The 24,147-nt window shown below is 32.3% G+C and overlaps 1 protein-coding gene across 1 annotated transcript in view; it reads left to right on the forward strand.

Moving 5' to 3' along the window:
- LOC140432645 (transient receptor potential-gamma protein-like) overlaps window positions 1-24,147 on the forward strand; it is a 382,624-nt gene that overhangs the window by 41,832 nt on the left and 316,645 nt on the right. The window contains exon 2 of the mRNA XM_072520678.1: window positions 4,645-4,802. Within this exon, the coding sequence (XP_072376779.1) occupies window positions 4,645-4,802 (158 nt within the window). The remainder of the gene's footprint in view (window positions 1-4,644; window positions 4,803-24,147) is intronic.

Here is a 24,147-nt window from a genome sequence, read left to right on the forward strand (position 1 = left end):
TTGTCTTTACAGACCATACTCCACCACCGTACACCAACGCAGGCCTTACCACACTTTTGTATATCTTTCCTTTCAGCTCTTCTCCAATTTTTTTCGATTAAAGAGTACTCCGCTGATTCGCTTCCAGGTAAACCACCCAGCCTGTATCGTGTGGGCAATTTCTCGATCCAAACTTCCATTTTCCGTTGAACCAATCATCAGTGGATTGTTCATTTAACCACGGCACTAGTGACGATACTCATTTTCATATTGATCGTCATTATGTGGAATGTAGTAATATTTTTGCGGAGTTCAAAGAGAGTAGAAACAAGGATATCAAAGGCGTTGTATCGAAACTCATCGAGCTCCCCAAAGACGTACTCAACTACTCTACTTCTCTTTTCATCAACTTCTAATAGTCTTATCCTTTGTTCCACATATTTTCCATTTAATTGTCTGACATGACTAAACCATTGCATTCTTTGTTCTTGGATCTTTTTTGAGACTGTAGTCACCCCGGCTCTTTCCCTAATCAAGTCGTTCCTGATTCTGTCCCTTCTAGTCTTACTTAATATCCACCGCAAAATTTTCCTCTCGGCTACTTCCATCTTGTTTTTCTGAATTCTCTTTACAGACCACACTCCACCACCGTACACCAACGCAGGCCTCACCACACTTTTGTATATCTTTTCTTTCGGCTCTTCTCCGTTTTTTTTTTTTTTCATTAAAGGGTACTCCGCTCATTCGCTTTCACGTAAACCACCCAGCCTGTATCGTGTGGGCAATTTCTCGATACAAACTTTCATTTTCCGTTGAACCAATCATCAGTGGATTGTTCATTTAACCACGGCACTAGTGACGATATTCATTTTCATATTGATCGTCATTATGTGGAATGTAGTAAGATTTCTGCGGAGTTCAAAGAAAGTAAAAACAAGGATATCAAAGGCCTTGCATCGAAACTCATCGAGCACCCCAAAGACGTACTCAACCATTATCAAAAAGTAATACTTTTGAAACCTTTCCCTGATAGATCACCTTTATGTGATGGTAATAAGATTAGATTTAAATTAAATAGTTTCTCTGAATTATAAAATCTAAATATTGAGTTATTTATGTAGCACTGCTCAGGTTAAATAATATTTCAAAACCCGAGTTAATTAGTTTAAGAAAATGATTATTATTTTATATTACAGATTCAGCACACTCCCTCTAAGGGGAAATTTACTCATTCCAAATACTTGTGTATCGATAGCGGTATCAAAAGTATGGAGCAGTGGTGGGATTCTTTTCATCTAATTAAGCCCTAGGTGACGTATATGTCAGAGTATCTCCCAAAAAGTTTCTTGCTCATCTGCATGTTGAGAGTACTATCGCCGTCTACATAGTCTTATAGAGATGTTCATTAAGACCTAACTGTTTTATATTCTCTAAGAGATTTTTCGGAACGACTCTAGTAGTAGATAATAGGTATCGTTTTGCTACACGCCATTCTCCACTGCCTCCTTATTTGTATTTCCAGATCTCTGTATTTAGATATATTTTCGTTGCAATTAACACACAGATTATTGCTGTGAGTATTGCCTATTATTTTATATCCAGATGTAGCAATACGACTCACAGTTCTTCAAAGGAGAAAATTCACTAATCCCAGATAACTCTGTATCAAAAAGATTGAGCTCTAGTGGGGCTTTTTCCGTGTTATCCAGCCCTAAGTGACTTAATATGCTGAAATATCTCGTCCTCTATTTTCGTTTTTTATGTTTTCTAGAAGATTATTCGGAATGAATCCAATAGTAGCAATAATTATAGGTATTGTCTGACTACTTTTCATTTTCCATTGTCTCCTTATTTGTATTTTTAGATCTCTGTACTTGGCGATCCTTTTGTTGTATTTAACACAGAGATTATTGTTGTTAGGTATCGCCATGTCGATTAGTGTTGTCTCTCTCGTTATTTTATTAACTAGTACAAGATTTGGTCTATTGTGTGATGATAGTTCCCAGTTTGATAGCTACTTCCTAATGAAGGATTTTCCTTACTGAATCATGCCGTTCCTTGTATTTAGTTGCAGCAAATGCCTGGCAGCCCCCAGTAAGATGTTGGATGGTTTCTTGTGCTTGACATCTATATCGTCATTTGTCGTTTTGGAATTAAAGGCGTTTGATGATATATTTTAGGTAATTTTTTGTTGGTATAAACTGATCTCGAATGGCAAGTAATGAACCTTCTGTTTAAGGGAGCATCTTTCCTTATGTCAGTCAATAGTACGCTATATTGTCGACATAATCTTGACTGATTTCATTGAGATGTTGCCTGTGCAGTGGTTTACCCATCAAGGTACGCATTTTTTTCGTCTTTAGTAAGATGGTTTATGCGCATTTCTGGTTCGCTCAGTTTGACCGATTTTGTGTCAGCTACTGCACAAATTGCGAGATGTAGAGTATATGTCTCAGCCTGCATCTGAAAATAAGTTCTTACATTAGCATTATGTTTTTTTAATTGCTCATTTATATCCATAAGTCCTCGTCCTTCTAGATACCGCGATAATGTGGTTTTCTCTACTGCACTTCGAGAATGGTGTTTTTGTGCCTTTGTGAGGTGTGTTCGTACTTTTCGCTTAAAACTTTCTATATCCATTTTTGTCCACTTAATAATATCAAATGAATAGCTAAGCGCGGAACAGGCGCGTAGGTACTTAGTGCCTTAAACAAATTTTTAGTGTTATATTAATAATATTGTTATTATTACTTATGTAGTTAGACATTTTCTATTTGTTGTCTGATTTATATAAATAGTAACCAATATGTTCAATCACAAATTAAACCTCTTAATTAGTAACCTCACATTAATCATAACTTCTTAATTTCACTTATATATGTATATACTATTTATTTACTACTTATTTATTTACCTTCCCGTTAAAATTAGATCAATTGCATATTTTATAGTTTGATTTTTATATTGTAAGGACTTCGGTTAAGGTACAAGTTAAAAGTTACCAGGCAATGATCTTTTTGACGAAGTGTTGCTTTGCTTGTGAGCTTATAAATTGGCGGTAGCCTCTATTGAGTTGGTAGTCTAATTATGGAAGTAATTCATGACTTTGAGTTATTTCACATCGTCAATCGAGAAGTTCGGAAGTAGGGCATTCGAAATAATATTCGAATTATATTATATTCTATGTTACACCAATTTTCTGGTTTTCAAAATCAGTTTTCTGTTTTTTTGGGGACTCAGGCATGCAAAGCAAAGTACTGCATGTATTTTAACACATTGATGTAATTGTGACATTTAAAAAATGATATATATGATATACATATATAAAAAATATTGAAATTTCTCATTGAAGTTATGTTTTTATAAGTTCTTTTCATAAGTTTTTTATAAATTTTTTTATTCCGTTAATTGTAAATTATTAATTTCAAAAATTTTGTAAATATAATTGTTCATTTTTCATTTTACAGAGTCGTAAAATATGTAATTTACACAGTGTACCATCAACAGTTTTTTATTTTTTTTTACTGCCTCTAAAATTTTTGTATTTTGTTACCGAATCTTTAGAGTGCCTTTATTGCGTGTTACCTAATTGTCATTTTTGACGTGATTCTGCAACCACTTCAATTGCTTTACTGCAAGAAATCAATTATTAGTAATTAAAACGTATTGTTTTTTTGTAAATAAAAAAAGCACAACATACCCAACAAGTGAAACTTTTATGAAACTAATCAACAATATTTAAATTCAGAGTTGAAATTTCAAACTTAAAACTTGCTTCTTTATTTTCAAAACTTTCCATAAATATATCTGGTTCAGTAAAAGATGGATCGGAATCTAAACTTTTAAATGATTTCTCCTCTAAATAAACATCGATATGAGCGTAAATTTTTCTATATATCCCACCAAAAAAACTTACATGTTAAATACAGTTTTATAATGAAATGTATTAAGACTACGGACTGTAATTGCTTAAAAACTATTTATGTGGAAATGTAAAACATGAATATTTGTGACAAGCTTTTCAGCAGACAAATTCAAATATGATCAAATATTTTCGATTGAGGTATTCTTTGCCATAAATAGAAGTCTCTCATATATAAATGTTTTCATTTCAATTTTCAACCATCGAGAATAATTTTCGAAATTTCATTGAAATTGGGTTAAAGCTAATAGAAGATATTGGAATTGGATTGGCTTTTGCCGCTTTATCCAAATTGAACAATTTAGATCTTTTTATTGACATTAAACACTTCAATACATACATAACATTTATTCTCAATAAATATTTTTATTTTTTAAAATACATACACTGTTTAAATATGGGCTGTATGTTTTTTATAAGTAAAAATTGCCTAAAAATGCCAGCTAAGATTAATACTATACTGTTATTTATTACATATACAGTACATATTAATATAAAGGTACTGTTATTTATTACACTGCCAGACGTATCGTAGCAGTGTGGCCAATATAAAATATGCTTTATTTAAAAGCAGGTGTGCTAACTCTTATATTCCATTTCATTGATATATTATTCATGACTTTGATATATTATTCACATAATTATGACTTAATTACATTATTAGGTATTATTTCTACTCGAAACAATATTTTATATATTTTATATTTTGCATATTGGTCTAATATACTCTTTATATATTTCAGAAAGCCCGGCAGAAAATGAAGAAGAAGAAGAGGAAACGGAAGAAGGTATGATGGTCTCCAACAAAAAGAGGGGATCACAGACATGCATCGAAATCCCACGGACTGATACCACTTCGATGTGTCTTCTAGAAAAACCACCAATCGACAAGAAAGTCAAAGTGAGTAACTTAAGTACATCAACAATTAACTCAATCAAATTAATTTCTAAATAATTGTTTTTCTATCTATGGTTTAAAATAATTTTTTTTTTATAAAATACCAATAAGATCAAGAACAATCTGATCAAAGAATATGATCAATGAGCAACTTTTTTCTGAGCAATTATTATTAAAAACTTAAGACTAAGGGCAAACTGACAAGTATCCCGTAGGTTCTGTTAATGTACTGCACAAATATTAATCTGTACCATCATTTGGACTATACTGTGTTTTTCACTTAACTAACTCGAAGGGTTTCTTTCTCTGAAGTCTTCTAGCTAGATCCGTGTTCTCAAGGAAATGAATGTCTCCAACATTGACGTTTAGAATAAGTCGTTGTTTGTGACTATTTTTGTAAAAATGTTCAATGGTCTTATTAACAGTTCCTTATCCCTCATTGACAATGCTCCTTCATCTTATTACGCCGTCTCTTTTCGGCTGGCGATCCAAATGGCAATTGTAACTTTGAAAACTGCTGCACGAAAGATTTCTGTAGATGACCGGTCAAACCATCTTCTCAGATCTTTCAGTCCTGAGTTCTGGCGTCTTCCAACTCTCTTTTTTCCTGCACTTTACCTTCCAATATGATTTGAAGTAATTCATATCTTTAACCTCTTAACATATGACCCAAGTATTGTATTTTTCTCTCTTTAATTATGCTGAGTAATTCTTTTTGTTTACTCATGAGCCGAAGTACCTCACCGTTGGTAACTTTATGTAAGCATGGAATTCACAGCATCCGTCTGTATATATACATTTCAAAAGCATCTATTCTTTTTTCTGTTTTAGAATCTATTGTCCAACTTTTACAGCCATACAACAGAACAAAGAAAACGTAACATCTGATTATTCGATGTCTGAGCTCTAGACTAAGGTCTGATCTTCTAAAAAATGTTTTCAAGTTCCTGAGTTTTTTCGTTGCTTGTTCGATTCTTGATAGGATTTTTTTTGGGTTAAACTGGCTGTTGATATTTGCTCCCAAATATTTTATGGAAGTTACCTGTTCTATTATTTGTCCCTTGGCATACAAATGTACGTTTGTTGGTATCTTTGAAAATACTAGAATTTTACTTTTGGAAACATTTAGATGTAAACCAAACATTTCGCTACGATGAACTACCGCATTTATTACATTTTGAAGTTCTTGTGCAATAAGAACGGTATCACCAGCGTACCTGATGTTGTCTATGCTAGTTCCGTTAATCTTGATTCCACCTTGAATCTCGTCTAATGCTTTTCTGAATATAGATTCCGAATACAGATTTAATAATAGCGATGCTAAGACGTAACCTTGTTGCACTCCCGGACGGATTAGTATATCTTCGGATGTTGTGTGCTCTATTTCAATTATTGCCGTTTGGTGGCAATATAGTTCTGAGATAATTCGCAAGTCATGTTCATTAATTCCTGTTGATTTTAGAAATTCGGTCATCATTTGATGGTTAACGCAGTCAAATGCTTTTTGATAATCAATAAAACATGCATATACATCTATATTCATGTCTCTGCATCTTTGTGTTAACACATTTGAGGCAAAAAGAGCTTCTCGTGTTCCCAGTCCATCTGACTCACTCACACTTCTAAATTCATGTATGAATGATTCTAAGAAAAGTTTTAAGGACACGAAACATCATGCTTATTATTCGATAGTCATCGCAGTGTAAGGCATTGCTCCTTAGCACTTTGTATTGGAAAGGCTGGATGATGTGGAAATTTACTTTTACTAGGACAACCCCACAGCTGGATTCCATAAGTCTATACAGATTGTAGAATGTTTATACAAAAATATTTTGTTGTGAATTGATAGGGGGTAGGATTGTCTTCTCAATAGCCAATACATTTTTTTATGCTTGATGTTGAGCTCCTGTCTTTTTTTTTAACACTGTTCCTCCGGCGTAGATTAGCATCTAATGTAATAGCCAAATATTTTGCAATATCGGTATATAATATTATTTACAATAATAGGACTGTATTGTTTTTTATTGTTCGTAAAATTATTGTGTACTGCGGCCAATAAGGCAGTAGCATCAGCAAAGGTAGCTATTGTGTTATCATCTAATTCAGGGACATAACTAGTGTATAATAGGTCAAGTATTGGTCCAAACACGCTATCTTGTAGTACACCTTTGATTTTTTTGTAGTTCCTAGGGTTTTTCTTGCTTAACCCTAAAAAGTCTATCTAAAATTATAAGTCAATAATTCTGTATTTACTTGGCAAAATCCTGTGTAGTTTATATTGGTCCTTCGTGCCAGATTTTATCCGCAACACTCAAAGTTTTTTGACTGTTTTTTCTATGGATTTGAACGATAGTTGAATAACTTTCTATAAATCCAAATTGGTGTGATATAATTAGAGTTTTAACGATTATGTAAGGTTTCAACCTTTCACAAAATAGCGTCTCTTTAGCTTCAAAATTGTAGGTAGTGAGGAAATTGGCCTGTACTAAGACACTGTATTTGGTTGATCTTTAGATTTAAGAATCAATATGACTTTTGCTACTTCCACATCTTGGAAATATGGCTTATTCTAAACAAGGCATTTATAAGTTATGTCATATTTACTCTGGTTTTTCTAAGGAGTTGAATTAAGATTAACCAGTAATTAAATCAAACTCAGTTACTATCCTGGGATTGATATTTGCTTTAGTTTCGTTGAACACCTCTTTTGGAGTGACTAGTGTAATTTGACTTTCTTCCTGCGTAACGTTTCCCCACCCAAGTTTGTTATCGCCTTCATTTGGCTGAATTCAGCAAATTTATAAGCCTGTTCTAAATTGATTTTTACCCAGTATACTTGTATTTCTAAATAGAAGATTTTGTAAGATCGGTCGTTTTAATTTTCTAGTAGCTCCTCAGACGGAATAATCAGTTGTACTATCATTTGTTAGTTCTTTTAGATATTTACCAATTGATTCCTTTTATTTCTTCTAATTTTGCTATAAAGCTGTTGAGTAGCATTATTTAGTTTACTTTTATCAGATAGAGCTCTAGAGCAGTGCTAGATATTTCTGAGTTTTTTTTCTCGACGATAAGTTTTCTATTTGCTTTAAGGTAGTTATTTCCTTTAACTCTATGAAAAAGTTCACATGAATTATTTCACGCAGCTTGAAAGCAAAAAAGATTTACGCCTTTTGTTGGTTCCATAGGGAAAAATACGTGGACAAAAAGTTTTGCGATCCTTTACCAATTATTAAACTATAGGAACGATTTATTATTTTGTTATTTTCTTTATCTTTTCAATAAAAAAAAAACAAATAACCAATTATGTGTATCTATGTCGATCTGGTAGATTTTTTAGATATATCCATTTGTTTGTGGTTATTATCAAAAGTGGTTTATAATTTTTGTTTTGTTGAATTATTCCTCCTACTTATTTTTATATTTTCTTTCTGGTTATTTTGCTTTAACCTTGTGTTGACGAGTGTTCGTCGTTTTTTTTTTAGTTCTTGTTTTTTTGCGACGTTAATTTAATCTTTTATTGTAATTATTACAGCTAATTAAATATACAGTTCTATATTTGATTATATTCCTCTGATGTTGGTGCTTTTTATATCCCATATGGCATTACCATATTTCAAAATTTTAACAACTATTCCTAGAAAACTAATGCAGTGAACATTCTTTTATACAAACTAATTCGTATCTTTCACGTTCTATGTCAACACGTAATTTATTCTGCTAGTTTTCGAGTCTCTTATTTGTTAAGTAAATATTTCAAAGATTATTATACCTTTATTTACAAAGTGGGTTATTTTGGTTTACTCAAATCAATTTTTCAAACACTTGTTCCAAAATCCAAACGTCCAATGATGATTGACGAAATGCATACAAGTTTAACTACAGTTCAAATTATAATGAATAAGTGTTGACAAATAAGTTAATATAAAAAATTTTATTAGAACATGGGAAAAATTTATGAGTTATTATTTGACATTTTATTGTAAAAAGGTTGTAAGATATTGTTCTGAAGCTATTTTCTTGTGGCATGTTAAAGTAAATATTCTTTAAATGGGAATAAGCCACAATTAAAGGTTAAATTAATTTTATTGACGTTTCCATTTCCACTTCAGAAATCGTTCTCAAAAATACAAACATTCGTAAATTAAACAAATTTTGTTTTTTTGTTGAATTTGTTTAATACAAAACATGTAGATTATTGTCTTCACGACGTATCACTTATTCACAACATCCTCAAAGAAAAACTTTCTTAAACTAGACAAACGAAAACCTTGAAATTATTTAAAAAAAAAACAAAAAAGTCCAAATTATGTTAATCGTCATGTCTCATTCAATCGAGACTTCCTCCCACTCCTTCGCCACCTATTCTCATAACCCACATCCTTAATTCACTTCTACAATAAAATTTACATTTATCATTCTTCTTTTTTCGACTTTTCATCTTCTTTAGTCCACTCCAAAACCTCTTTTTCAATTTTTCAATACATTAAACTCTCTATCTTTCCCCACTACGTTCTATTTAACCTAAACTTCAAGTCTGCCCCCTATACCTAATGTTCTCCATGCTCCTTTTCAACACAACTAAATCCAGAGCAGATTATTCTTCTTTCCCCTCTTAAACCATCCACTATCTTACGCCTTCACCTACATATTCACACATCCAGATAATTTCATGATCCATCTAAAGTCTAGCCACACATTTGAATCCTCGCTTATCAATCACAACTCCATAGTAACATAGTATTAAATCAATAAATCTTTTTGACCACCTCCTACATCTACTAATATAATTAGACACCACTCCCCGTTTTTTTTACGTAAAAACACACATATTTTACAATATACAGCAACCCCACATATATGTTTAAATTAGATCATCTTCTTTTCATTCTGTTTTATCCCACATCTTATTTTTTACTTGCCCACATAGTTCCCTCAGGGTTTGGTTTCGGATCTCTGGAGACCTCAGCCTCTTGTAGAGTCTTTTCTCTCCTCATAACAATTTTAAAACCTAACATAATTTTAGTAAATTTAACAAAGCCACCTCCAACCATTCTACTTTTGCAGTTCTTACACATCTTGTCAATATACACTTATAGTCTATTAACTTTATCTACCCACCTTAAGCTCATGCACATACCATGTACCTAATGTTACTTTATAACAGATGGGACCTTTTCTTCTTAAGTCATAAGTTGAGCAATGTATAATCATCACATTATAAAACCACGTTTCAGCCATCAATTCTCTGTTCGTCTTATATAGTTGTTAACACACAAAAACAACTAACCAACCTTACTTTTTAACACCTAATTGGTTATTTATGTTCATGAACTTGTAACTTAAATTTTTTTAAAATTTACAGGTACCAAATGTTTGTTTTTAACATAGAGGGCCTTTCATGTTTAAGTTATAAGTTAAGCACTACATGAACATTACATTACAAAATTATTTTACTCTATTTACACTCCATCTCGATAGCACTTTCCAATATATTATTTCCTATTTCACCCTTCAACAGTATAATTTTCAGGAACCCAACTTCCCACATATGTCTTTTTTTTCATTTTCCAGTTACAAATGTTGCAAAACATAAAGAGCCTCTTGATAGAATCTTTAGTTTACAACCACTTAATTTAGACTTATCTATAGTTGGTTGCCTATCAGTGCCCACAAAATTCTCACCACAATTCATTCCACATACATTAATCAATAAAACAATTTTTCTCCATGTTATTAACACAAATTTAGGACAATTTTTCTGGCTTCTGTCATATTTAGACAAATACCTTAAGTTACACTGACTGCTTTGTTCCGACTTCCGTCCTATCATGTCAATTTTGTCATTCAAATCAGTTGCTATCATCAAGTCCTCGTAGACACTTCGTCTCAGGACCAGCAACTTCATGTGAAGGCTTACGTTGCCATGTTATTAAATACACTCGTAACTCTAACATCTTAAAATATAAGATCTAATAATGTAAAATAAATTTAAACCAATAACTTTTAACGGGTTTTTACCCATTTAGTGGCTCAACCTATGTATACCTAGTAAGTATTAACCACAATTTGCATTAACGTTAGTCAAAATTTAAATTTCACGTTCTTTTTAATTAAAGTGGTTATATATACTTTTTAGGACACTGATGATGGAATATGGATTCCGGAAACGTTTTGTTGTTTTGATATAGCCGATTGGGTTTTTTAATTATATACCTTTTATAAAGGATTTTAATGAATTTTAGAATTGATTTTCATGTTAAATTAAAGTCAATATTTAAATTTTTAATAACCTTTTCCCATAAAATCCGCCCCTGGATTGTGTTTGAAATCTGCCATAACATTGGGGATGGTTTTTTTGGACGTCAATAACAGATTTCGCTCACGTTCGGGAACGATCAACGATATTTTGTAAAACTGATTAGTGCCCCGCTGTGAGATGAGACCTATAATATCATTGAATTCTACAAAATATTTGGATGGCATTGTCGATGTTTACTACATCTCGTAATCGATAATTACCGGATGTATAATAATGAGTGCGTGGAGTTCAAAAATAAAAAATATATAAACTAGTGTGTTGAAACCAAATTACATAATTTAACCTTAAAATATTATATCTGTAAATTATATTTGAGGCAAGATAATTAAAATAAAAATTTTAAAAATGCCTGGAATAGTTGAATAAATACACAATCGTAAGTATTAGTGCCTAACATATATATATATATATATATATATATATATATATATATATATATATATATATATATATATATATATATATATATATATATATATATATATATATATATATATACAGTGATGAGTGCCTTAAGAACCGGCAAAATAACTCAAAAGATAGAGAACATAATACGTTGTGAAATAAAAAGAGATGAAAATAGTAGAGGTGGGAAACTATCGATAGAAACCTCTAATTTCCATTACATTATATTAGGACTATCAATAGTTTCCCACCTTTAGACGTTAGCTTATGAGCTAGTTGACTTTAGTCATAATATTACAAGTATGACGTCGAACATTAACATTTTTTAAATTTCGCATAAAGTAAAAACTAATTGAAAAAAATAAAGCAAATGTAAATAAACAGTTTAATTAGTAGTAATTTGATAATTAATTCTGTCTTGAGGAATACAGAATAACAAGCTCTGATAATTCTGTATTGAGAAGAGTGTATGCGACGTCTCAAATCATAGTTTATTTTTCATCAATACTTTAATTTTGGATAAAAAAATACTCCTACTTAAACTGTTTTTACTTACATTACGTGATACGTATTACTATGAATGAAGTCAACCAGCTCATAAGCTAACGTCTAAAGGTGGGAAATTTTCGATAATCCCTATTTTTCCTAGATTTTTCATCTAGATCAATTGTCTTAGGTCCAGAAGGTGTTCTCTAGTACCTCTACCTTTGGTAAATCCAGTTTGCTCATGGAGTATTTCTCTTTGTAGGAAAGTTTTCAGTCGCTTATTGATTATGTGTAGCATTACTTGGTTATATGTGAGATAAATGAGATGGTTCTATAGCTGGCGCATTTATGGAAGCTGCCTTTTTTATGTATTGTAGTTATTGTAGATTTTGTCTAGTCGTCAGACCATTGCTTGGAATGTAATATTTTGTTACATAGCAAGTGAAGCAATTTTCATCCGGTTTCTTTTGTGGTTTTGAGCATATCTGCTATTAAATCTGGATCTGATGCTTTATTTCATTCTCGAGTATAATAGGTTTTTCTTTGGTTTATTCAGGCGTTTGGTAAATAAGTTCATCATCTTGAGTTGATCATCTTTATATAGATCCCGGCAATATAATCTCTATGTCTCTGCTATATCTTCTCTGTTGTTTCTCAGGTTTCCTGTGTGGCCTTCAACTGCCCAAGTTATGGCTTTAAAGTCTCTTGCTATGTAGCGATATATTGTGATAGTATTGTGGTTTATCAGCCTTGTATCTTCGTTTTATTTCTTTGTTGAGGTAGCTTAAACTAGCTTTTTCCCTTTCACTATGTACACGCTTTTGACAAAGATTCCTTTTGTTCTTAATTATTTTAAGGGTTTCTTCTGTTATCCAGTGTTTCTGTTTTATAGGATAATTCACACAAATACTAAATTATAGACCAAAAGAACGAAAGAAAAATGTGAAAAAATATAAAAAAAAAGACGCGTCTTATTGTTAATCTTTATGTAGCTTTATGTCCGAATCGAGCTAGTTATTTTGATCCATAAACTTTTCTAAAGTTAATATTGTTGCACTTTATGTGTTCATTTATTATTGAACCATATAAAATTAAATTTATAATGAAAATTAGTCATTCCCTTTCAACACTATAGTTGTAAATGTCGTAATTATAATCAACCAATTTCCAATCGTCCCAATAGACGCGAGATTTGCTAATTATATAGACGCTAATGGACAGGTGTTAGGAGTTCAACAAATACGCCTGATTGGGAATAATTGAATTTCGTCTCTGTAGCAATAACCCGCGAAATCACTTTCTCCGAATTAGCAGCTGATAACACTTTAATTAGTGTTTGTATTATATGGAATACTCCCATGGAAAGCCTAATCCAGTATGCGGTTTACTGCAGGATATTAATATTGTTATGGTCCTACGAATAAATAGTTTTAAAAACTGTAAGCTTCTAGTAATTAAACAAATATAAAATAAATATCTATTAATAATTATGACTTGAGTAAAATTATTAACGAATCTTTATACATCGATAAAATATTTTCTGCTGTTTATAGAACCACAACATATATATATATATATATATATATATATATATATATATATATATATATATATATATATATATATACAGTAGACTCCCTCTATAACGAGAACTGAAATGACAGACTAATTACCTCGTTATAAGCCGATTTCGTTATATCAGACAATCATAATACTGTGCATACATATGAATCTGTAGTTTTCTAAACCATTAACTTCCTATAGTGAAGCCATTCGGAGCAATATAAGATGCTAATAAATATTGTTTGAATGGCGTTTTTGAAAAAAATATATTTACTTTTATTGTCAATGAAATATATTAAAACATAAGTTTATTGCGGGCTGCAGTTAAGTTTATTGAGGGGCTGTTTGAAAAGGTATTTATTTATAGCCACGACCGGACTAAAAACGTAAAAAACACGTTTTTGGATCTTATTTTCTCTCGTTATAACCAAATTTGCCTCGCTATAGACGGTTATTGTTCAATAGAAATTTCACGGGACATCTAATGTATCTCGTTATAAGCGAAACCTCGTAATAACCGTGTTCGTTATAGAGGGAGTATACTGTATATATATATATATATATATATATATATATATATATATATATATATATATCTACCCAAATAATGCTAAATAGCTGGGAATCATAATGGATCAAAGTCTAACTTTCAAAAAATATGTAAACACCATACTACAAAACGCAAATATGGCAAAAGCGTCAATAAGTGGACGAGCCGGTAGAAAAAGCAAATTCAGAGAACTCCAGCCAGTCGGAGTGACCGACACGATGGTGAAAAAGGTCAGGATAAAATGTGCAGAACTGACAAATCATCCGATATTGCGAGAAATAATGAGGTTTAATGCGTTCCATCGATGGAAGCACAAACGTTTCATACAGCAGATACTGAAATAAATGCAAATATGTAAAATCAGAGGATAGTTCGTAGCTTAATCAACATAAATACCCACAATCACTGTGTAAGCCCAATAATAAAGATATTTTTGTCAGATATTCTTCAAAACGAACCACAAAAAATATAAAAAACAGCTTCGGTCGCCATTAGGATGGCGATCTTCTTACCATTTAGAGTGTACTAAGTCATGCAATTACTTCCAACTTGAAGAACCACCCACTGGCGTGAGAAATCAGAACTCAAAGAGTTTAAACAATACGTAATTTAATAATTGAATGTTACTGCAACTAAGTTAATATATAGCCAAAGTTTTAGCGCAAGTTCTTTTATCGAAACCGCCAATCACTGTCCTTCATACACTATCCGCGACACACTACAGTAGCACTGATACAGATTGAAATGTTACTAATAATTATCACTTAAACTAAGGATGTTTTCTTCAATATGAATATACTTGACTAATCATAGGGATTCAGCTTTTAAATATAAGCTATGTAACAATAACTAGGTATACTCAATACGCGAGGGTCTAAACTCTTAAACCAGAAATGCGTTTAATTTGATTGAATACGAAACTAAGACTAACTAATATGAGAGAGTTAAACCTCTAACCAAATAGCGACCAGCTAAGCTGGAATACAATTTTATACTGTCTACTTAAAATTCTGATTTTCAATGCCTGACTATTGCCAAGGTATTTTTGGAGGACAACTTGGATATTTCTATACAGAAGTAGGTAAAACCCACCTACTTTGACAGGCAAAACTTTGAATTCTTTCTAATAGGGAAATTTTGGGAATTGGTGGAGAAAGTTAATCTGTGGCATTTGCTGGAGAATTTACCTCGGTAGATTTTAAGGCGTGTGAGTTAATTGCTACCAGTGGCGTAGCAACACTTGGATACATTTCTTACACTTCTTACATTTCTTAAATTTATCCAGCTTACTTCGTTTAATTCAACCAATGTTGTATTAACGACTCTTTTAAGGCATCCACTGGATTATGTTAGTTGATTGGTTGGTGTATACAGGGTGAGTCATAACTATTGGGACATAGACTAAGGACAGGTTATTTGGACCAAAATATGGCTATTGGGCCAAATATGCCTTAATAAAATGTTGCTGAGAAAAAAGATACAGGGTGTTAAAGTTAATTTTTATTGTAAATGACGTAAACATCATTTTTACGTAAAATTGGTACTCTTGTTTAAACATGATAATTTCAACCGTTTTCGATAAAAACGCAGTCGAACTGCTTAGAGTCTTAAAAAAGGATTTCAAATAATATTTCATTTATGAAAAGTATTCTTTGGATTGTCAGATAATTGTTGTTGGTAAATGTCATTTGTTCAGAGTAAATTATTTTTTGTAATGAAGAAATGCGAGATATGATTTGAGTATACGCACAAAAAATTTTTTGCGGTCGCTCGGCAGCCAGAAGGTATAGAATGTTATACGCAAACAGAAGGCAACCAAATCACAAAACTTTTGCAAGATTATATCGTAGTTTAGGTGAAACTGAGTCATTTCACACTAAAAATCGGGGTGGTCGACCGAAACAAATCACACCTAATCAAGAAGATGAACTTTTGGTTCGAGTAGATGCAAATCCTGAAATAAGTTCACGACATCTATCAGCAGCAACAGGAGTAAGTCAGTCGTCTATTGTTAGAATTCTAAAAAAAGAGAACCTCCATCCTTATCACTTTACTCCTGTTCAAAATTTACTTCCAACAGATCTTCCACGACGGTTACTGTTTTGCCAACGTATTCTGAATAAACATCGCAATGACAGACACTTTATTAAGAATATTATGTTCACCAACGAAACAACTCTTACCAGACGAGGGGTTTTTAATTGGCGAAATAGTCATTATTGGGAAGAAGAAAACCCGCATGCTATTAAAGCTAGACATTTTCAGCATGAGTTTAAATTGAATATTTGGTGTGGCATTATAGGCGACCAACTACTAGGGCCTTATGTTCTTCCTCCGAATTTAAGTGGAGATTCTTATTTATTCTTTTTGGAAAATACTCTTAGTGATATTTTAGATGCTCTGTCACTGGATGTAAGAAGAAAAATGTGGTTTATGTAGGATGAAGCGCCACCTCATTTTTCATTAGCTGTTAGAAATCATCTTAATGACGTTTTTCCTCAACGATGGATTGGCAGAGGTAGTGATTTTCAATGGCCACCAAGAAGTCCTGAATACAACCCGCTAGATTTTTATTTTTGGGGACATATGAAGTCCTTAGTTTATGCCAATGCAATTAATACACGAGACGAACTTTGGAGATACATTCAAAATGCAGCTAATCTTATAAGGGGACAGAATAATGTTTTTTTAACGTCCGAAAATTCTTTATAAAAAGAATTAGAAAAGGCATAGAAATCGGAGGAGGCACATTTAGTTTGAGTTTTTGTGAGTTCTTTTAAGTTAAAGTGTGTTTAGTTTTGATTTATCGTCAAAACGGAAACCTTACGTTAGTTGCAACTTTGTTTATTAGTTTGGTATTTGATAGTGGAATTGTAAATAAAATACTATTTCTTGTCTAAGATTATGCCTATGTGCCAATTTTGATAGCAATTTATAAATATACAGGGAAACTATTAGCAAAAAACGAAAAATAAAAATTAACTTTAACACCCTGTATCTTTTTTCTCAGCAACATTTTATTAAGGCATATTTGGCCCAATAGCGATGTTTTGGTCCAAATAACCTGTTCTTAGTGTATGTCCCAATAGTTATGACTCTGTATATAAATAAAAACTCTGAATATGGGTCGGTATGTGAATAAATATAAAATTTAATAATTGAAAGAAATTAAAACAAAACGTGTTTACTTCCTCAGTTGAGATTTTTTAATAGTGTAACAAATATATGTGTTTCTGTTTCTATTTTTTGGGCATTTTGTACACTGAATATTTTATATATCGATATAAACCACAATGAATTGTAGTAACATTGAAATTTTTGTTTTTACGTTTGACTTCGTTTTTCTTCTTCTTCCTGCTTTATTGATAGGCTTATTCTTCTTTTACTTCGCTTTTTAACCTCAACGGATATTGTCGTTTACCTTTTTCTCGGGCATCCCATTACCATTCTTTCGATTGACGATCTATCTCTTGCTATTCTTACTGTTTATTTTTCAAAATTCTCCATACTATTTTCCTTCTTTTCCACAGCTTCATTTTATTTTTTTTTTGACACCTCGATCTTATTTCCTGACTTTTTCTCTATTTTGGTTTGTTATTTTTCGCACAACTTTTAATTCTGCTGTCTCCAAAAATATTTTGTCTTTTTCTGGGTACAAAAGATTTTGTTAAAGTAACTATGAGAAATCCTTGTTTTAAAATTCAGCAAAGAACAGCTTTCAAAAAATTGCTACATAGAATGTAAAAAGCTTGTACTTCACTGGAAAATTGGACAACGCCGCACAGAAAGTAAAGAGACTTTAAATAAATATTATTGAAAATCAGTAATTATTAAATTAGCATTCAATCATTATCTAGCTACGGAAAGCTCGAAACCGGAGTGGAAGATCAAGTGAATACTGCAAACAGAGCCGCAGGCTGCCTAAATGAAACAATATGAAGAAATAAAAATATCGGGAAAGAAACGAAAGGCAGAATTTACAAAACAGACCAATAATGACATACGCGGCAGAAACAAGACCTGACACAGAGAGGACAAAAAGGATGTTAGAAACAGCAGAGATGAAAACACTTAGAAAAATTGATGGTAAGACACTATGGGACAGAGCTAGAAGTACAGATATACGACGTAGATACTAGGTGGAGAACATCAAAAACTGAATAAGAAATAAAAGAGTAAAATGGAATGATCATATAAGCTAAATTACAATAAATAGAGTAGTAAAGACGGCAAAAGACGGTCTCCAATAGGAAGACGCTCAGTAGGAAGACCACAAAAACGATGGAACAACTTACTGGAAGCACATTGAAAAACAGACAGAGTCATGTCTATATAAAGAAATAAGAAGAAGAAAGAAGAAAATCAGTAACAAGCAATGAGCAGCTTGCGGAAAATGTCTGACTTGAAATTACCAAACCTCTTTCCATGCTGAAAATGATAGTAGAAGTCATCGCTACGGAGTTGGAATTATAATATTCAAGAGATTAAAAGGCTTTATTTTTAACTACACTCACCAGATCGAGTAATATTAATATAAGTAAAACTTAAACACAACATTTTTCGTTTGCCCCTCCTACAAGGGGTGATTTTAGGGAAAATCCCGTGGACACGAGTATCAAACTTTTTTGCATCTTTTTTTGGGGATCCTAAAATTGACATTCTCAGCTAAATTCAGCCTGTTTGTATAATTTTTAGAGGTTCAGTAGCATTTTCGTTTCCGACGACTGAAGTATATATTATAGTGAAAATAAAATGACTGGATATTTCTTGTTTTTCCTTCCAGTTTGACTAAGACCTACGCCTTCGAAAGAAATATTCCAGAATACACAACACGTTTGACATATATCAGCCATTCTTCTTGTAAATTCCAATTTACTTTTTCTTAATACATAAAATGATTGAGATAGATTTGGAGCTAGAAATAAAAATACAAATAAACAAAGCCATCACAGAGAGTGGTGTACTTCGCTCAACTGCATTACTACCAGTCACGGTAATTTTCCGAGAGAGTCGAGAAACCTCTTTGAGATTACTTTAATCCTCCCAGCTTATGCAACTCCTCGGGGAGTTTTCCATTTGTTTTCTGGCAAATATCTCTAACCGCCGCCATTTACATATTGTTTTGACCCATCGCAAATAGTTTTCATTGTTATTTTATTTATACTTTTTTATCTTATTTATTTAGGAGTATTGTAAATACACTACAAATTAAATTGTGAGTGCACAACAACGCTGAGTTGTTGCAAAACATACAAATTTACATCTAATTATACATCAAAGAAGATATTGACTGGTTATTATTATTAACTAATATAATAAATGTTTAAGCTTTTGTGATTGACATTAATTTAAGGTGATAAATAACTTCAACCTTTAACCATGAATGGAAGAACACTATCATTCTCAGAAAAGGCTATCTATCTTGAAATTATCCTAGATGGGAAAAATAAGTAAAAGACTCACTTCACAAATATTGCCAGTAAAGCAAAATCAAAATGTCGGGTATGAAACTTAAAATGATCTATAGGTCCTAGATAACGGTTGTCAGACCCACAGTTACTTACGCTGCTGATTTATTGGAGCAAAACAACGCAGCAAAAGGCATTACAAAAAGTACGAAGATTTGCCTGTGTAGGAATCACAGATGTGATGCGATGGTGCTACTAGGAAATACTCCTACAAAATCAGACAATTAAAGTGTCTGAATACACGTCTAGAAAAAATATTTGTTGCCTTAGACAGCCAAGCTGTACTTATAAAGTACTTTAAAAACGCCATGTTACCAAATCCACTGATAATTTTAACATCATAGAATTTATCACAATATAATGTACACCAAATTTTAACACAATTTTTAACGGGTTTTTACCCACATATTTAGTGGCTCAATACATGTATACCCACCTAGTGCACTGATGATGGAACATGGATTCCGAAAACGTTTTGATATGATATAGCCCGATTGGGTTTTTAAATTATATAACTAGATGTAAAATAGAAATTGAATGGCATCAGTATTGAACAAGTAATGGACATAAAATACTTGAGAATTACACTGTCCAGCGTTGAGGACCTAGACAAAGAAGTGAGAGATCAAGTACAAAAAGCAAATAGACTGGCAGGATACCTTAAAAAAATTATATGGCGAAACAGTCACGTTAACCCTACATTACTACCCAGGGTACAGGTGTACCTCAGGCTGTCGTAAAAATCCTGTAATTTTTTTACTTTTGGTAGTACGGTAACTCGCGCTCATGTAATTTCTTATTAGCAGGTCAGTTGTTATCTTGCAGTCGCTGAGTCATTAAGTGCTATTGTTTAAAACGTGCGTTGATTTTGGAGTTTAGCTGTACCTCGGGTAATATTACCATTATATTTTTACATCGATCCGAAAATAGTATTTCGCTAAGTAATTTAAGGTTCGCAGACCATTAACCCAAAAAGCACTAAAGGAAATAATCGAGAATCTCTAAGATTTTGAGCCCAACGATGGAAATGATAGTTCTGAGGATGGCCCAATAAGTATAAATCGGAACCTGGCCAAGGGTTCTAAATATGAATTCGGTAACATCGAAAGAACTTTTCAACAAAGAAACAGGAATTCTATTTTTTCACGCTGTAATGAATGAAGCTCAATTTGCATTTCTTACAAATTGCCTCAGGTTTAACGACAAGGACACTAGAAAGGAGCGTCGTAAAACAGATCGTTTTGTGCCAATGCAAGATATTTTTGAAGCAGTTATTTCCAAATGTAGCAAACTTTATACGCCTTCACAGTACTGCACGGTAGATGAACAGCTTATGAGTTTTCGAGGCAGGTGTCTGTTCAAAATGTATATACCCTCAAAATCCGATAAATATGGAATTAAAATTCATGGGACATATCGTAACCTTACAACAGATAATTGGTGTACCTCAATCCGAACGTCAAAAAAACTGTGTCCTGATCATTCCGTTACATTAGTTGGAACCATGAAGAAAAATAATGCTGAACTCCCAGTAACGTTCATCGAAAAAAGTAACAGAAACCAAAATTCAGCTATGTTCGCTTATAGTAAAAACACTGGTTTCATATTACCCTCCAAACGCTAAGAAAAAAATTGTTGTCATGTTATCCACCATGCATCCTGAAAGAGACAAACCACATTCTACAGTGCTTCGCGAAATAATTGATTTTTATAATCGAACCAAAATCGGAGTTGACACATTCGACCAGCTCGCGCATAGATATACCACTGCTCGAAATTCAACACGCTGGCCTCTTAGTTTTTTTTTACAATTATTAGACCTCGTTGAAATTAATTCCATAGTTCTATGTAAATACAGTGATGCCAGAGAAAAGGAATTAATACCGAACAGAAGGTCATTCCTAAAAAAACTTATTACCGACCTAGTTAGTTCCTTGATGAAAGAACGGCTCGGAATCCAAACTTTGTCAAAAAAACTCCGAGCTGTTATGGAAAAAAAATTTCATATCGAGCCTGAAGTACCTAACGTAGACCAAAGACAAACTTCTTCCGGAAGATGCACTTTTTGTACACGCAAACAAGACAAAAAATCGAGGATAACGTGCAAGAAGTGCAAAAAATACATAAGTCTGAACTATCAGTCAAAAGTGTGCCCAGATTGCATTAAGTAAAACTAATAATTAATAAATATGTTTAATAATGTGAAACCATTGTATACAGTAACTTTATACTTCTAAATATATTTCATTTTTTGCAAACACGTGTTTTAAATTTGGGGTACACCTGTACCCCGGGTAGTAAAATGTGTCAATTTTTGATGGGTAGTAATGCAGGGTTAACACTAACAAAAGTTTATAAGGCCAGTCTAAGAACAATAATGACATATGCCTCAGAAATAATACCCGATATAGCCACAACATAAAGGCTACTGGAAATGGCAAAGATGAAAGAACTAAAGAATGATACTGAGAAGAACTACAGGAAATACGCTGAGAGATCGAAAGAGAAGTGAAGACATTAGAAGAAAATGTAACGTACAGTGTATAAATGAATGGACACAGAATAGAAAAAAGAATGAAATAATCACGTAAACAGAATGCAGGAGAACTGTGTGGTCAAAATAGTAAGATATAAGTTACCAAGCGGCGAAAGAAGTATCGGACGACCGCGCAAAAGATGAATTGACATCCTTCCATAGAGGTTCCTTCAAGAAGAAGAAGACAGTAGTACACTTACTCATATATTGTGTAGTTATTACAGATTATATAGATTAGTACATAATAAACGATAACCTTAAGCGAATACTTGGTTCGCCAAATATGTACAGTGCTTTATTATTGACGTTTTAAAAGATTGCGGATTATATCATCTTATATAAATTCTCGTAAAAAACAAAAATAATGTAATAGTTAGAGAGATTTTTGTAATGTAACATGACTATTTAACTAACTCTAATGTGATTTACTGTATTTAACTTAAATGTAATACAAGTGACGCTTTTGTACCCATGTCAATGGTCGTAGTTATCAGCATACTTTACGTTAATTTCAATAAAAAAATTTAATGTTAAATTCATAGTCTCTTCTAATTATATTTTTTCGATATCGATGACATCATCAAAAGAAAATATGTGTAATTTGTTCAAAAATATAAGTAGTCAATATAATATTTGATTATTTTATTGCTAGCAATAATTTGATTTTGATTATTATTCTCATACTTCACGTGTTAAAAAAACCGTTCAATGATACAAATGAAGAAATAAAATATACACAAAATCACCACTTCTTCAGCAAATAAATATAGTTCAATAATTCAAGCTTTCACAAATAAAGAATAAAATTTTCCAAAGCTTCGCAAACAAACAATACACCTCAATTTACGAGAATGTTGAAACGGTTTCGTTGAGGAGAAAGGAAATTTATTTTTAAAATTTCATAATATTTATGCAAAAATTTTTTTTCGATAAAGCGATTAGTGTAAGTTTATTTATAGTTCGATGGGTTTTATTCATTTTTAAATAATTAAGTTAAAACAATTATGATTCAGTTAACGAATATCTAAGCAATGTCAGTTAAAAATTGTTTATTACTTTTGTGGTTATTGTATTTTTTGAAATTCTGATAGTTTGTATATTTATTTAATTTAATGTATATTGTATAATACTGACTGTACAAATGCCATGAAAATTTTTATTCTTATATATTTAAATTCTTCGGTATCACAGATACATAATATTCTTTTAAAGAATAAAATTTATTTTTTAAAATTTTTGGGTATCAGAACTAACACTTGTTATACATGGTATCATGCCAAAAAGGCTGTAAGGTGTAGAAGTGTAAGGATTTTTGTAGAAGATTTGTGGGAAATCGAAAGGGGACAAAGTCTCAGACGACGACCATAAAACTAAACCACTAAAATGATGGCCATGTCCTACAAAATGACAAAGAATATATTCAGGAATGTGTGTGTATGAGAGAGAGAGAGAGAGAGGGAGGAAAATCTACTTGGAAGAGTGCCAGAGGATGGACAGAGAACAGAGGCGACTAGGTATCAGAAGATGGTACCTGTTCAATCACAAATTAGTCCATTAATTTGTAATCTCACTTCTTCTTCTACTTAGTCTTCTGTCGTCCATGTTTGGACATAGGACTCTCCCAACTTCTTTCATCGGTCTCTATCCTGAGCAACACAATTTGTTCCGGGTATTCTTTTAATGTCATCAACCAATCTCATCTGTGGTCTTCCTCTTGGTCGTTTACTTTCGTAAGGTCTCCAAGGGTATTTTGCGGTTCTTAAGTATCCAACTAAGTTTTCCAAATCCTGCCCATGCTAGTCTTGCTCTTCCAGTAATTTCCACACTTTGGTTCCCTTTGTCAAGTTTCAGGATTTGGTCTAGGTAGATATATTCCTGAATTTGTTCTATCTCACTGCCATTTATAGTTATACGTCTGGGGTCATCTGTGTTTGTCATTATTTTTGTTTTTTTCATATTCATTTTTTCAGGTGGTTTAACTTGTTGTCATTAATGTTAATGCCATAGGTTGGCCAATT

The sequence above is a fragment of the Diabrotica undecimpunctata genome, chromosome 1 (genome assembly GCF_040954645.1).
Source record: "Diabrotica undecimpunctata isolate CICGRU chromosome 1, icDiaUnde3, whole genome shotgun sequence".
In the NCBI taxonomy this organism is placed as follows: Eukaryota; Metazoa; Arthropoda; class Insecta; order Coleoptera; family Chrysomelidae; genus Diabrotica; species Diabrotica undecimpunctata.